The following is a 13187-nucleotide window of genomic DNA, read 5'->3' as shown; positions in this document are numbered from 1 at the left end:
AAGATTTGATTGATAGGAAAAAAAGAAAAAAGCCGCTTCAGGGTTTTCCCCCTCTAAACAACGCCCGCTTTCTCATATCGCTGCATGATAATGCCTGCTTGTCAAAGGACGGGCTGATTGGCACGGCACGGCACATGGTTGCTGCGACCACGCCACGTCCCGTAAGCGGTGCTTTGGATCAGATAGAGTAATGACATTATTAACGGCAGCGATGGGCGTGGGATTGGGCTTGAGTCTTGCGTGGGTGAATTGCCGGCTGGTCTTCAATCGACACTGTACATCCAGCACTAACAAGCTTCTGATCTCATTGCCCGTGTGAAGTGCGGTGCAGCAAGCATCACTAGGTCAACTACCCCAAGTCTAGTCGACATCCTGATCCTGTGGGTGTCTAGAACTTGTACTAGACATGCGTGGTTGTGTTGTGATGGCAACGGCATGCATCAGAAAGAAGTGGCGATAAGGCTTGGGTGCATTCGGAGAGAAATGCTCTAGAACGGTTGCACCATCCAACGCCCTCGTTTTGCATGCGTTACAAGCTTTGGTAGGACCAACGAGAGCGACGAAGCAGACAAACCAGAGAAGGGGAAACTGGCTGTTGGCGCCCAGATCGGCACAATTGGCTTGGGCTTGGGATCAATGGCCTGGACTTGGGATCATTGGCCTTCGTCCCCTCTCCTCCGCATTTTGCGTTTTGGGCTTTTTTTGGGGTACCCTCCAGCCCTCACAACCTCGCCTTTCCTCGCTCCCACTTGTTCCGACGGTGTGATGGCAGCATCGACAAGCTCTAGCTCCAGCTCTCGACGAGCTCAATGGCCTCTCATCTGCCACTTCACACCTCCCACTTGGACGCTAGCGCTGCAGCGAGCGGCGGCGGGAATGGAGAGGAGAACGGCGAAGAGGGAACGAAGCCCAGTGGAGAGATGAAGCACTAACAAGCATGAAGCAGCATTCGCACCGTGCTAAGCTCTGCAGAAGAATGGATGCACATCACAGGAGCCGATTACACTATCTTTTCAACCCAACTTGGAGCCAATACGCAAATGATATGATTAGCTCTGCCCGCTGCGCTTGCTGCTTATTTGCATTCGGTTCCATGGATTCGTGCATTTGATGGAAGTGTTAATTATACTGATTGATGCTATTCTTTACTCATTCAAAGACAACTCCGAACTCCCGAAAAATCAAGGTTCAATGTCAGCCGCAGGGTCGTGCTGCGAGTAGAAGAAGCAAGCTGCTTATCACCATCTTCTTCTGCAGCGGGTGGCCTTTCTAGCTCAGATGTGTACGATACTATCTCTTGACAGGCGGAAATAAAACCAGTAGGGGCAAACCCGAGAATAGTAGTCATGCCCTGTACCCTGTCTGCGCCGGGTAAGAAGAAATATGCAGTCTAGTAGCAGCATGAGCATCAGTGATAAGGTGCCATACTGTATGTACGGAGAAGTATATACTTGGAGAAGGCATTGAAATTCAACAGGGCCCTTCCTTGCGGGCCAGACACTTCTGTCTCTGAGCTTCGAGCCACTCTCCCTTTTCAATCCATCGCTGCTCCAGCCATCTGGCCAGCTCAGCATCCGTGTAAGGCAACGTCTCAATTGGAAATCTGCGAGTGTGCACGTGAAATGCGTAGCCGGCCTCCTTGCTCAGGTTGGGAATGCTCAGGGTGTCCCACATGGTTGGCACCTCCTGGAAATCACTGCCTCGCCGGTACAAGATGGTCACGTCGTACACAGCCTTGATGTGTGGTGCCTCGCGGAGGTGCTGGACCGTGGTGATGAAGCCCTTGGTGCGGGGATACAGGAGATGCATGGGATGGGGGCGATCGGTCTTCTTACACCATGCCTGCGACTCTTGATACTTGCGCTGGCTGAAGCGAGTGGCCTCGCTGAAGCTGATGAGCCCTACGGCGATGACATCTTGTCAGGCACTCATACTCATACTGTCATACATGGTACACGGATTTCGTGCATGAGGAAATGACGGACGGGAGCCCACTTACAGGTTGGAAGCCTCCTGGAAACGAGCCCGGCAAAGGCACGGTCGAGCCGAGATTTGTCCTTGCGCCAGCTACGGCTCACCATGGGCATACCCATGGCCCAGAGACCCCAGCCAAGGAAGGGCACGAACCGCAGCTGGCGCTTGGCGAAGTAGCGGCACCGGCCCAGCATGCCCGAGCGTATTGCCAGGGCTTGGATCATATAGAAGTCTGACCACGCCCGGTGATTGGCGACGACAATGGCCGATTCGCCGGGGGGCAGCTCATCGCCGGAACAGACAATCCTGGCGCCATTGACTCGCTGGAAGATGAACTGAAGCCACGACCACACCGAGCCGGCCAGGCGAGACGAGAGGCTGTAGACGAGCTCGGGAGCCAGCGGCTTGAGCGGTAGCAGCAGCGACAGGGCCACATCTGCCAGGAACAGATACAGGAACCAAGGCGCCGTCAGCAGAATGCCGCGGACATGTGTTATCAGGGACCTATGCGAAGGGTCTGGCATCCCGTCCGAACACAAGCAAGTCCGGTATGTACAGGTACGCCTGGAGCCTCTTATTGGAAGGATTGAAGTGGCAGTACCTCTCGTAGCACAGCCAGTGCCACTATAAGCACTCAGTCTGATGCAGGAAATCTATCGCAATTGGGAGTCGGGATTGCCTTTTAAGACGGCCTGGAGTATAGCTGGTGGTCAGACTGTCGGCTCACATGACGCCATGTCCATGATTTGTTGAGTTTTGAATGATTGAGACGGCTCAATGGCTATTCAGGATTCAAAATAGGAGATCATAGAGTGAGCGCCTCATACAGTGCTGAAAAGAGTACATGGAGCTTGCTTCAGGTGTAGGCTGCTCTCCATCCAGGAGAGGAGCTCTGAGAGAGAATTCGAGGCTTGAGCTTCTCAGCTGAGCCAGCCAGCGCCCGTTTCGTCCTATGCTATCCATCCCACGCCACAGCATTTCCGAGGAAATAGTTTCAATAGGTTCTATCGGACAAAATAGAATGCTGCAGTACATTCCTGTCTGTTAACCACCAAGGCAGTGCTACATCTAAGTATTAGTCTTTGATGATAAACCGGCCTGCTAGTCTTTCGTCTTCACAGCCCACACATTTCTAGACATCCATCTCTGGGTACTTTATCGTGCTACTATTCATTTCCATGAGCCTCACCGTCTGTCTTATTAATTTGCCTGCCAAGTACATGGCTTTTACGACATCAGGCCACTTGCTTCATAGGTTACTCTTGAATGGTGGGATCACTGCAGTGCTCTCATGTGCAATGTTTCACTTTTTCTTCTTCTTGCATTTGCAGCCCGCCACACGTTAAATTGGCCGGCGCCTTGTATCACTCGCTATGCCCCATATCTCGTCGTACTCAGTACGGAGTCCAGACGCTGGTGCTTACGGACTGCTGTGGTAGCATGACATTGGTACCCATTAGTAATGGATGCTTCATGTTCGGCACTTGGACATCGTAAGCAAGGAGCTGCGAGCTCATTGGCGCTTTAAAAGAGTGCGGTTTCTTAGCGTTGCAACCCGTTCACGCGCGGTCTCAACTTTGGCCAAAGCGACAGTTTACGCCTGCTGGAGGACTGACGCAAGAGGTGGCTTTGGTGCTTGGCGGCCTTGCTTCGCTCTTCGGATTCGCGACTCGGGGGCGCCATGATTTGAGAAACGCTGCTGAGCGGGAGGATCTTGAAGTCAGAGTTCCAATGTTTCCGGTACATGTTGTTCTGCCACCTCGTAATCCATTCTGGCTGTGAATTTCCCTCTTTGCATGCGCCATGGATGTACTCGGTACCGACGCTGGGATGTACATGTACGATTACCTCTGTACTAATGGCCAAGTCAAGTCGCACTGCCCGCGGGCTCCCACCTCCTACTCCTTACACAAAGTCTTATTGCTCAACTCCCCTCCTCTGATCTGCGCGACCCGAGACATGGATCCGTGCAATTTGCCGTGACTCGGAACAAATATTGAGCTGTTGTGCTTCTGCTTCTGCTACTTCAATTCAACTCAATTTCATCCAATCTTCTCTCTGACCCAACTCGCAACCTGTTCCGCCGGACTGGGGAGCCAACCATTGGATAGACGAGCTGGATTGATGTAAGATAGTTCTGCCGAACGCTCCACTGACTCGCCTAATTTTGCCTGCACTTCCGGGCCAAGCACCGCTAAAAGGCCCCCCGACCAGCCCGTCTTTCAGGGCCCTCGCAGCCCCCGTGGGACACAAGAACCCCGCTGTGCCTCGCACGTTTGCATCTGTGCTCCTATTCTCCATTATCCCGCTGCATTTAAGTCCGGACCCTCGAAGCAGGCCAAAACCCGATTGTCGGGAATTGAACCGCTCAGATACTACCTCACAGTTGCTACTACTTTCTCCCTGTTTCTGTATTATTTCTTGCAAGTACTTCTTACTTCCTCCCGACTACCTGGTTAGAGTTGTTCTTGCATCGCGACCCAGCTCGTCTCGACTCGACTCGCCGACCCGAACCGCTCTCAGACAAACTCCGACTGCAGCAACCCCAGACATTCTATTGCTCTAGTACGAGTAATAGTAACAACTCCTCTTCTCCTGTGGATGCGGGTAGCTCAACCCCTGCCTCGCCTTATCACCCTATCGGACCGTGAACGCTGCCTTTGAAACCATCAACATCTCGCTTTCTACAGCCTCAATCCTTCTCCCATCTGTTCTCATACGCCTGAGCACCGCTTGACGGTACGCCTCCGCTCCCCAAATCCAATTGCTTCTGGCGGGCTGTGATTTTGCCACACTGTGGCTGCGAGCTCGTCCGAATCTCACGTCGCACAGTGGCTTATCCGTTCACAGCCGGTGAATATTTTAGCATCCCTCGCGCCAGCGACCGTACCACCGGATTTACTCCTCGTTCACAATTCATCCGAAGCATCGCGAGTTGCCATGTCGTCGTCGCTATCCCCCGACCAGCTCGAAGGAGGCACCTCTCGGGCCTCTACTGAAGGCGCCGACAAGGGCGTCCTCGGCTCTCTGAACCTCAACTTCTTCAAGAACCTGTCATCAGATAAAAAGGTCACTCGCAGTAAGTACTCGCGACATGCCACAGCCCTTGCACTTTTGCGAAGAGCGGCCGCTGATTACTACTCCTCTCCTTGAATAGCCGGAAATCCTCCCAAACGCCGTGGACCGAAGCCCGACAGCAAGCCCGCCCTGACTAGGCGGCAAGAACTCAACCGACAGGCTCAGCGGTAAGCATCTGCGCAACGACATGCGACGTAGTGAGAGTGTAGCAAAATCTAACGAGCCGTTGGTCGTATCTAGTACCCACCGCGAGAGGAAGGAGCTGTACATCAAGGCATTAGAAGACGAAGTTCTTAGACTGAAGGAAGTCTTTAGCACAATCTCACAGGACAAACAGAAACTGGCCGATGAGAATAAGCAGCTCAAGGAGGTCCTTGTCCAGAGGGGCATCCAGCTGCCAAGAGTAGACGACTCGGCAAGCAGTGCTGCGCAGGCGATGAGTGTAAGTGCCTCTGGCATTAGCTACGCGCCCGGGTCATCAAGCGGCTTCTCGCCTGTTGCAACGTCTCACACAACCTCCATGTCAATGTCGCCGGACAACCGCCAACAGTCACCTGCCGGGAGCGGGGCTGATCTTGAGCAGGCTGGTATTGACTTCGTCTTAACGTACGAGAACTCCTCCTCGAAGGCATATCTTTCACCTCCCCCGCAGTGACCCTCGATCGAGGTTGCCACTTCACAGCACAGCGCGAGCCAACACTGTCGGGGGCTTGATGCGCAAGGGCCGGTATGCTAACGGTTGCGACTTTTTGTCGAGGGTTCATTGTAGGCTCGAAAAACCTTGCATGGCACACATGCCATTCTTGGTTGACAGAGCGAGCGACGCCGACGGCGCACCGTGCGGCCACGCCCTCATGGCATCTTGCCCTCCCGCCCCCTTTCAAGACCTGACATCGGAAACTCCCTTCGGCAACGGGCACACGCACGACCACGGCGGCGAGTTTCACGCGTTAAGCCAAGGCACGTGGGAGCTCACCAAAGCCGACTTGTCCACGCTCCTGGACCTCAGCCGGAAGCTCAACCTAGACGGCGAAATCACTCCAGTCATGGCGTGGGGGATGGTTTTGTCTCATTCCAGGTTCGCCGAGCTGGATGCGGGCGATTTTGAAAAGCTTTCCGAGGAGTTGCTGCGAAAAGTCAGGTGTTACGGGTAAGTCTTTTTTCTCCTCTTCAGCTCCGTGTTGGGAATTGATGTTGTCTCATTATTACCTCGGTATGCTGACCCTCGTGAACACAGTTTTGGCGCTGTTCTGGAGGAGTTTGAACTACGGGATGCTATAGAAAATATCTTTTCTGGTCGCCCCGAGGCAATGGTCTTTTAAACCTATTGCTACTCACATCTTTTGTTTAAAAGTTGCTTTTGCCTTTGATTGGGGGCTACCACACGCCCCCCTTGTCTTGTTTTAATGATAGTTGGGTGTTTATGTTAAAGATTCCAGGGCGAACCTCGATGTTTGGTTGCGTCCATGTCTAATGGCGGTATTTTTTCTTTTGCTGGTCTATGCAGTCATGATGTATATATCATTATCTTGTTTTTATCTAGTTCAAATCATTTTGGATACCCAGCATATGGGGTTCCCTATCTACTATATATGCAGACTAATTCTGGTGCAGGCCTGTCCATCACATATTGTAATGCAATATAACATGATGCACGGCGAGGATGTCCTCTCTTCAGAGTGTTGTGGCTAATACAGCTGAGGAAGCGATAAGATAACACACAAATTGTCTGTGGCGGTGCAACACCTGGCACCAGCTGGTGGCGCGGGGCTTGGAACTTTTTCTCGTTAGGTCGCCCCACACCCCACCACAATTTCGATTCAATGTTGGACAAATTCATCGCAGGCCGGACGACGAATCATCACGAGCATAGCGAAAAGCCTCTCTCGGACCCAGAACCGGAAACAAAGAGAGCATACGAAGCAACTCCGTCAAGATGGCCGAATCACTTGACTTTGTCAAGATCTGCGAGAGCTGCCCCCCCGGGGACGGCTGGGGTCCTTCGGTAACGACCGAGATCACTCTGGATGGCGTTCCCTATGCGCCGTTCTCCAAGGGCGACAAGCTGGGGCGCATGGCGGACTGGACTGCCGAGGGCAAGGACCGTGAGCGTGGTGGACGCCTTCAGTACAACCGTCAATACAGAGGTACGGTGGCCATATGTCGTGTTTTTTGACCTTTGAAAGGAGGACGAGTATGCTGACGAAAGAACACGCAAAAAATAGACCAGCAGGTGTACGGTACCGGCCACGCCGTTGTTTTCAATGCCCCTCCCGCCGAGGACGAGACCAGCTTTTCCGTCGTCAGCAACACCAGAGACTCTACCAAGTCAAAATTCGGCCGTGGCGCCGTCTTCACCCGCGGCCGTGGCCAGCGTGGTGGTCGGGGCGACACCCGTGGTGGACGTGGAGGCCAGTTCCAGCGAGCTGCTGGTGGCCGACAGGGTGGCTATGGAGGATACGAGCGTGGTGGCCGCGGTGGTGCAGGTGCTCGTGGCGGACGTCGTTTCGGCTGGAAGGATTATGACAAGCCTGCTCGTAACCGCGATGCTAGCATCAACATCAAGGCTGACTGGGAGCTTCTTGAGGAAATTGACTTCAACCGCCTCGCCAAGCTCAACCTCGACACCGACGATGGTGAGGACCTGGACGACTATGGTTTCCTCTACTACTACGACCGGTCCTATGACAAGCAGCCCGTCAAGGGATCCGAGAGGAAGCTCACTGCCATTGACCGTGCCGCCTACAACGTCACCACTTCATCCGATCCCGTCATCCAGGAGTACGCTGAGAAGGACGAGGCCACCATCTTCGCCACCGACAGCATTCTCTCCATGCTCATGTGCTCTACTCGCTCAGTCTACCCCTGGGATATTGTCATTGTTCGCCAGGGCAACAAGATCTTCCTTGACAAGCGTGATAACGCCAACCTGGATATGGTGACCGTCAACGAGAACGCCGCCGACGCTCCTCTGGAGGCTGCCGATGGCGGTAAGGATGCCATTAACCAGCCATCTGCCCTTGCCGAGGAGGCCACCTACATCAACCACAACTTCGCCAACCAGGTTGTGTCCGAGAGCGACTCGACCAAGGTTGAAATGGCCCACGCCAACCCCTTCTACAACTCCTCTGAGGATACCGATCCTGCTGCCAGCAAGGCCTACAAGTACAGGAGATTCGACCTTTCTACCAACGAGGAGGAGCCTGTGTACTTGATTGTCCGTACCGAGATCGACGCCGTCCAGAAGAACGCCATCAGCGGCGAGGACCAGCTCGTGACCATCAAGGCCCTCAACGAGTTCGACAGCCGAGCCCAGGGCAGCGGAGGCGCCCTCGACTGGCGGACGAAGCTCGTGGCCCAGCGCGGTGCTGTTGTTACCACCGAAATGAAGAACAACAGCTGCAAGCTGGCCAGATGGACTGTGCAGAGCATCCTGTCCAAGTCCGACGTTATGAAGCTCGGGTATGTAGCTTTTCTCGTCCACTGAGACTTCTTCTTCTTTGCTCAGTATTTGCTAACACTTCTAATCGCAGATTCGTCTCTCGTGCCAACCCCCGAAGCAACGATAAGCACGTTATCCTCGGAGTGATCGGCTGGAAGCCCCGCGACTTCGCCAACCAGATGAACCTGTCCCTGTCCAACGGCTGGGGTATCGTCCGCACCATTGCCGACATGTGCCTCAAGCGCGAGGAGGGCAAGTTCGTCCTGGTCAAGGACCCCAACAAGTCCATCTTGAGACTGTACTCGGTCCCCGCCGGCAGCTTCGACGACGACGACGAGGAGGAGCCCGAGGTGGTGGAGGAGGAGGCTGAAGAGTAAAGCCGTTGATTTTTGTGTGTTTTTCTCTTTTTACCAACTATATGTGATGTGTTTCATACCTGTCCATGTCCAAACACTTTTATTTTTTCCACTTTTTAATGAGTGAGTTGGTTTCGATTTTTCCAGAAAACGGCAAATCTCATGATGGATACATGCATAGGCTAGATCTGGTCTCGTTTCAGGAGCATGGTAGCTTACTAGGAATGGGCAAACGAAGATACAAAAAAGTTTTTTTTATATCATATCCGCTTCATCATGATTATCTTACTTTGATTTTCACTCACCCGCAGCAGGACTTGTCACGCTCACATGTCTTATTCGTCTAACAGCTCTCTCTGTCTATTCATCCCAGCGAAGTCTAGTTCCGTCTCTCGGCCTATCGTAACCAAGTCCTATATCGAAGCAACTCGTGCCTGATCTATCTTGGGTATCTTTTTCTCGCATCCCACTTCACACAAACTCTAGAAGACTTTTAATAGCCATTCTTGAACCGTTGAAAACGAAAACAAACAAAAATCCCCCCTTCCCATTAGATGTAACTCCTTGTCCCTCTTCTAACCCCGAACCTGTTGCAGATACCAGATCCCAACCTCCTGAAGGAAATCCAGCAACTGCGTAGTCTTGATACCTGTAGCTTCATACCCCATCTCCCTCATCTTCCTCTCCTCCCCGCACAACCATTCCCGCGCTGCATTACCCCGTGGCTCAAGACCAAGACGAGTACTAGCAAAGTACATCGCAGCAAGGAGCCGACGATAACGACGGCCGGGGTCCGGGTCATGGGCGATGAAGGCACGAGACGTCCACACGGCTTGGATCTCCTCGCGGAGGCAGTGGTCGAGAGGCTTGGAGGGGCTGGATGCGTGATGGCTTTCACGAGCGGCGTTGGCGAGGCTGGTGCCGAGAGACTCGGTGTGCTCGTGCAGAGGCCAGGATTCGCTGGAGGTGGACTGCTGGTAGTGCTGGTGTAAGAGGTGGTCGAGACGGTTGAGAATGTCTGAGCTAATTTGGAAAGCCTCGGAGGAGTGGTGAAGCTGAATGTATCTGTCTCTGAGCGAGGGGGTTATAGGTGGGAGCATAGGCTGGGATGGAGCAGCTTGCGAGAAGCCGTTTACCGGAGAAAGGGGACGGCGAGATAGTGGCTCCGGGGGAGAAGCTGCATTGTAACACTCATTACTAAGAGAAGCACGGTACTGTCCATCGTTGCCGCCATCATAACGGACCTCTTTGATGGGTGGTATTCTCTTATAGCTGGAACTCGTCGCCTGAGGTTCATAACGAGCAGTGCCCTTGGGCGAGAGTTCATCCATCCCCTGAGTTCGACTAGCGGAATGATAGTATGACGCCGGAGCAACAGAAAGCCGCGGCTCCATGGGACCATCACAGCCATACTCTCGAATCCGAGCATCCTTTTGCCGAGAAGTCTCTCCATCGAGAGCCCGAGCAGCCTCATCCGACACCACGACAAAAGAAGAAGCCAAAGGGCCCTTCGACTCATAACCTGGCCTCCGTTTACGGCCTGGTGTTGCGCCTGCTCTCTGCTTCTTAGTCCCCGACGGCATCTCCGAAGCCTGGCGTTTCCGCTTGCGAAGGATAGGCGGCGCGTCCCAGTCCACGGCGGCAGTATCAATGGTATGTCTGGGGTCGTTTTGCAGACGGCCGCTGATACAGCATTCGTGACAGATGGAGAGCTTGCAGACACGGCATTTTTGTAGAGTGCCGCAGCGTTGACGATGGCAGAGATCGCATTTTGCGGTGGGGACGTTGGAGGCGTCCCATCCGTGATGAGCGATGTCGAAGACGGGCGGGGAGAGCTGGACGGGGATTTCAGGTTGCTGGGATTCTGGGCCGGTGGTGGCTATTGCGTGGTGTTCGGTTAGAGTGTTGGTGAAAGTGACGGTAGGATACGGGTTTGTCTCTCTGGTTGGGTTCTTGTCTTGGTTGTGGGAAGTGTAGTTCCCGTCATCTTTGGGGGTTGACATTGTTGGGACTTTTTGTTTTGTGAGGGTCACGCTTATAAGTCACCTGAGGGCGAAGACGGTCCTAGTAACGCCGAATTTTGCGGTATCGTAGCTTTGGTCTAAGAAGTTGCTGTCAGTTGAACATGAAGAGAAAAACTGATAGCCAAGGAACAAGGATATAAGTCACCGTAAAGGACCCGTCAACACCTCCCGTAAAGCCCTCAAGCGTCAGAGAGGCAAGAGTGAGCAGGCGTGTATGGTCTTGTGAAGTTCAAAACACATGAACATAGGGAGGAAGAAGCTGAAATAAATACATGTAGGCGGAGAAGCGTCCATGATGTTGAAGAAAGCTCCGGAACGATACACGTGTGCAAGATTCACTGTTGCAAACGACGGGGAGGAAGTAGACAAGAGTTGTGGATAGAGAGGTGAGCGGTCAAGAAAGGATGTTATGTGATTCAGTGTAAGCGTCAGGAGAGATTTCGAGCTGATGGGTTGAGAGGTTCCGTTTGCTGGACGAGCGAGTTGTAGGATGATCACCGTAAGTTGGAGAGGATATTGGTGCGTTCAAGAGAATTGTATTTGAATATTCATATGGTCTTTTAGTTACTGAATCAAAGCTATAGTTGGATGGCGCTCAAATGCAATGGAGGCAAATTGGAAGATGAGACGATGATTCTGGAACTCATGGAACAACGATGGAAGTGGTCCATTGCGAGGAGAACTTGTAAAATGGTCATCCTTTTTCTATCATGTTTTTTTTCCTTCTTAATTTTCATTATTGAAACGGTAATATCTACTTGTACATGGGCAAGATGGGCAAGTGCATTTAGTTATGAATGTGTTATATGTGTTATAAGCACATGTGCCGAGGCTCGCCTTTTACATATAAGTGCTCACTCTCGGGCTATCATTGGAGTACAAGTAAGCGAGCACTCCTCATCGCTTCACGGCATGCAAAGCAAGAATAACTCCATTCCATCTATACAATGGTAATGGTAATGCCATCTTAAAAACAAATTGTCACAGCCACGATGATGGCGCTTGGGGGCCAAAGCCAAGGCGCATGTTTTGCTGCCAGATGAGATCCATTGATGGGCTGTGGCGCTTACATGCACGTCTACTCCTTACATGTATACGAACAGGTACATGCTCGATAGTTGCCGCCACTCCCCCTGCCCAGGTCATTGGACGCTGGTGGACGATCAGCCGCAGCTGGACGAGATACGCGGCATTGTGGCGCTTAGAACTGCCGACGATGCGGTAGTACTCGTATGTAGTATGTAGAAATAGTATCAAATAGGATTGGATGTATCGTTAGAAAGGCTTCAAGCGAGAATCAGGCGCTACGGTACGCGCAGGGCTTAAAACAAGGGGGAATTTTGCAGCGTTTCATGCGTGTAGCATCAATGCAAAATGTCCAGTGCCCTTGCAGTAGTCCTGTAGCACTGGATCTGCTTACATGTACATGTATAAGTACACATGTAGATGCGTTGTCAGTCTCTGTCTGTGTTGGCTCGGACGGATGAAAATACACGTCAAGCATGATTCAACTCCAGCTGGCATCGACTGAACAAGAACGGGCAGAAGTTGGCCCGATGGAATTGGAGTTGGACCTGGTGCTGGAGATGGCAAAGAGCGTACGAGTACCTATGCGCCACGGATCATCGAGGCTGTGCGGGTGGTGTGAGGCAAAAGAAATGCGCGTACTCGTACAGTCCAGCAATTCGGGATGGCGATGACCTCCCTCTACCAAGCTGAGAACTAGACTAGATCAATGCTTAGGTATGAATGAGCCCATAATGGTCTCGTGCTAGAGAAGATAGAAAAGCCAAGCGTTTGCCACGCAGGCATCGCATCGCATTCGCCCGGTGGGAATAGCTGCACGCTGTGGAGATTTTCCGAAGCTGTCCAGCAGCCAAGCAACCAAACCCGCCGAGAGCCAACAGACGGCGCCACGGATAGCCTCGTCAGCGCATCGTGCCGAGCCAATGGCAGGCGGCGACAGGGGCCGCTGGGGTGATGCTCAGCCGGAATCGCGGCACGGCTTGCAGGCTTGGGGGGGTCTGACTTAGACAATGAGAGGCAAGGGTGTGGCTGATGGTGTTTGGTAGTTGGGGGGAGATTTGTCGGAGAAAATTCAATTGAATGGGAACATGAACGGTGTTTGTGCTGTGCTCTGCTGTAGGTCAGCTGTGCTATAGCTTAGGTCAGTAGCTGTTGCTGTTGCGTGTTATCGTACTGTACTCTCTGGTACCTGCACGTGTATATGTATGTAAAAACTCGAGGCCGCCCAAGTTCTCTCTTCCCCCGTCCGTCCTTTCAACTCTCATTTCCCACCAGACTTCCTCTTTC

At 52.7% G+C, this 13187-nt stretch overlaps 5 protein-coding genes across 5 annotated transcripts; 2 read left to right on the top strand and 3 right to left on the bottom strand.

The window, feature by feature from the left end:
* Positions 1-1166: 1166 nt before the first annotated feature.
* On the bottom strand, positions 1167-2632 carry M431DRAFT_313563 (hypothetical protein). Its single transcript, XM_024914244.1, has 3 exons — positions 2000-2632; positions 1452-1901; positions 1167-1390 (listed from the first exon to the last, which is right to left on the bottom strand). Exons 1-2 carry the CDS (start codon positions 2496-2498, stop codon positions 1471-1473), a joined length of 930 nt encoding a protein of 309 aa, XP_024779422.1. The 5' UTR covers positions 2499-2632; the 3' UTR covers positions 1167-1390; positions 1452-1470.
* A 764-nt stretch (positions 2633-3396) lies between these two features.
* M431DRAFT_313559 (hypothetical protein) lies at positions 3397-3893 on the bottom strand. Its single transcript, XM_024914243.1, has one exon. The coding sequence runs from the start codon at positions 3810-3812 to the stop codon at positions 3546-3548; it is 267 nt and encodes an 88-aa protein (XP_024779421.1). The 5' UTR covers positions 3813-3893; the 3' UTR covers positions 3397-3545.
* Positions 3894-4675: 782 nt separating this feature from the next.
* Positions 4676-6660, top strand: M431DRAFT_108226 (hypothetical protein). The gene is made up of 5 exons (XM_024911671.1): positions 4676-5053; positions 5132-5219; positions 5293-5658; positions 5822-6202; positions 6290-6660. The coding sequence occupies exons 1-5, from the start codon at positions 4915-4917 to the stop codon at positions 6372-6374; spliced, it is 1059 nt and encodes a 352-aa protein (XP_024779420.1). The 5' UTR covers positions 4676-4914; the 3' UTR covers positions 6375-6660.
* Positions 6661-6883: 223 nt separating this feature from the next.
* Positions 6884-9120, top strand: M431DRAFT_528158 (hypothetical protein). The gene is made up of 3 exons (XM_024920731.1): positions 6884-7199; positions 7278-8514; positions 8586-9120. The coding sequence occupies exons 1-3, from the start codon at positions 6989-6991 to the stop codon at positions 8869-8871; spliced, it is 1734 nt and encodes a 577-aa protein (XP_024779419.1). The 5' UTR covers positions 6884-6988; the 3' UTR covers positions 8872-9120.
* A 305-nt stretch (positions 9121-9425) lies between these two features.
* On the bottom strand, positions 9426-10875 carry M431DRAFT_108220 (hypothetical protein; the record flags this gene model as incomplete). Its single annotated transcript, XM_024911670.1, has 1 exon — positions 9426-10875. Exon 1 carries the CDS (start codon positions 10851-10853, stop codon positions 9426-9428), a length of 1428 nt encoding a protein of 475 aa, XP_024779418.1. The 5' UTR covers positions 10854-10875.
* Positions 10876-13187: the final 2312 nt, after the last annotated feature.

The sequence above is a fragment of the Trichoderma harzianum genome (assembly GCF_003025095.1).
Source record: "Trichoderma harzianum CBS 226.95 unplaced genomic scaffold M431scaffold_2, whole genome shotgun sequence".
Taxonomy (NCBI): Eukaryota; Fungi; Ascomycota; class Sordariomycetes; order Hypocreales; family Hypocreaceae; genus Trichoderma; species Trichoderma harzianum.
Note: the sequence above shows the minus strand (reverse complement) of the source record. Positions and strands in the feature narration are given on the sequence as shown.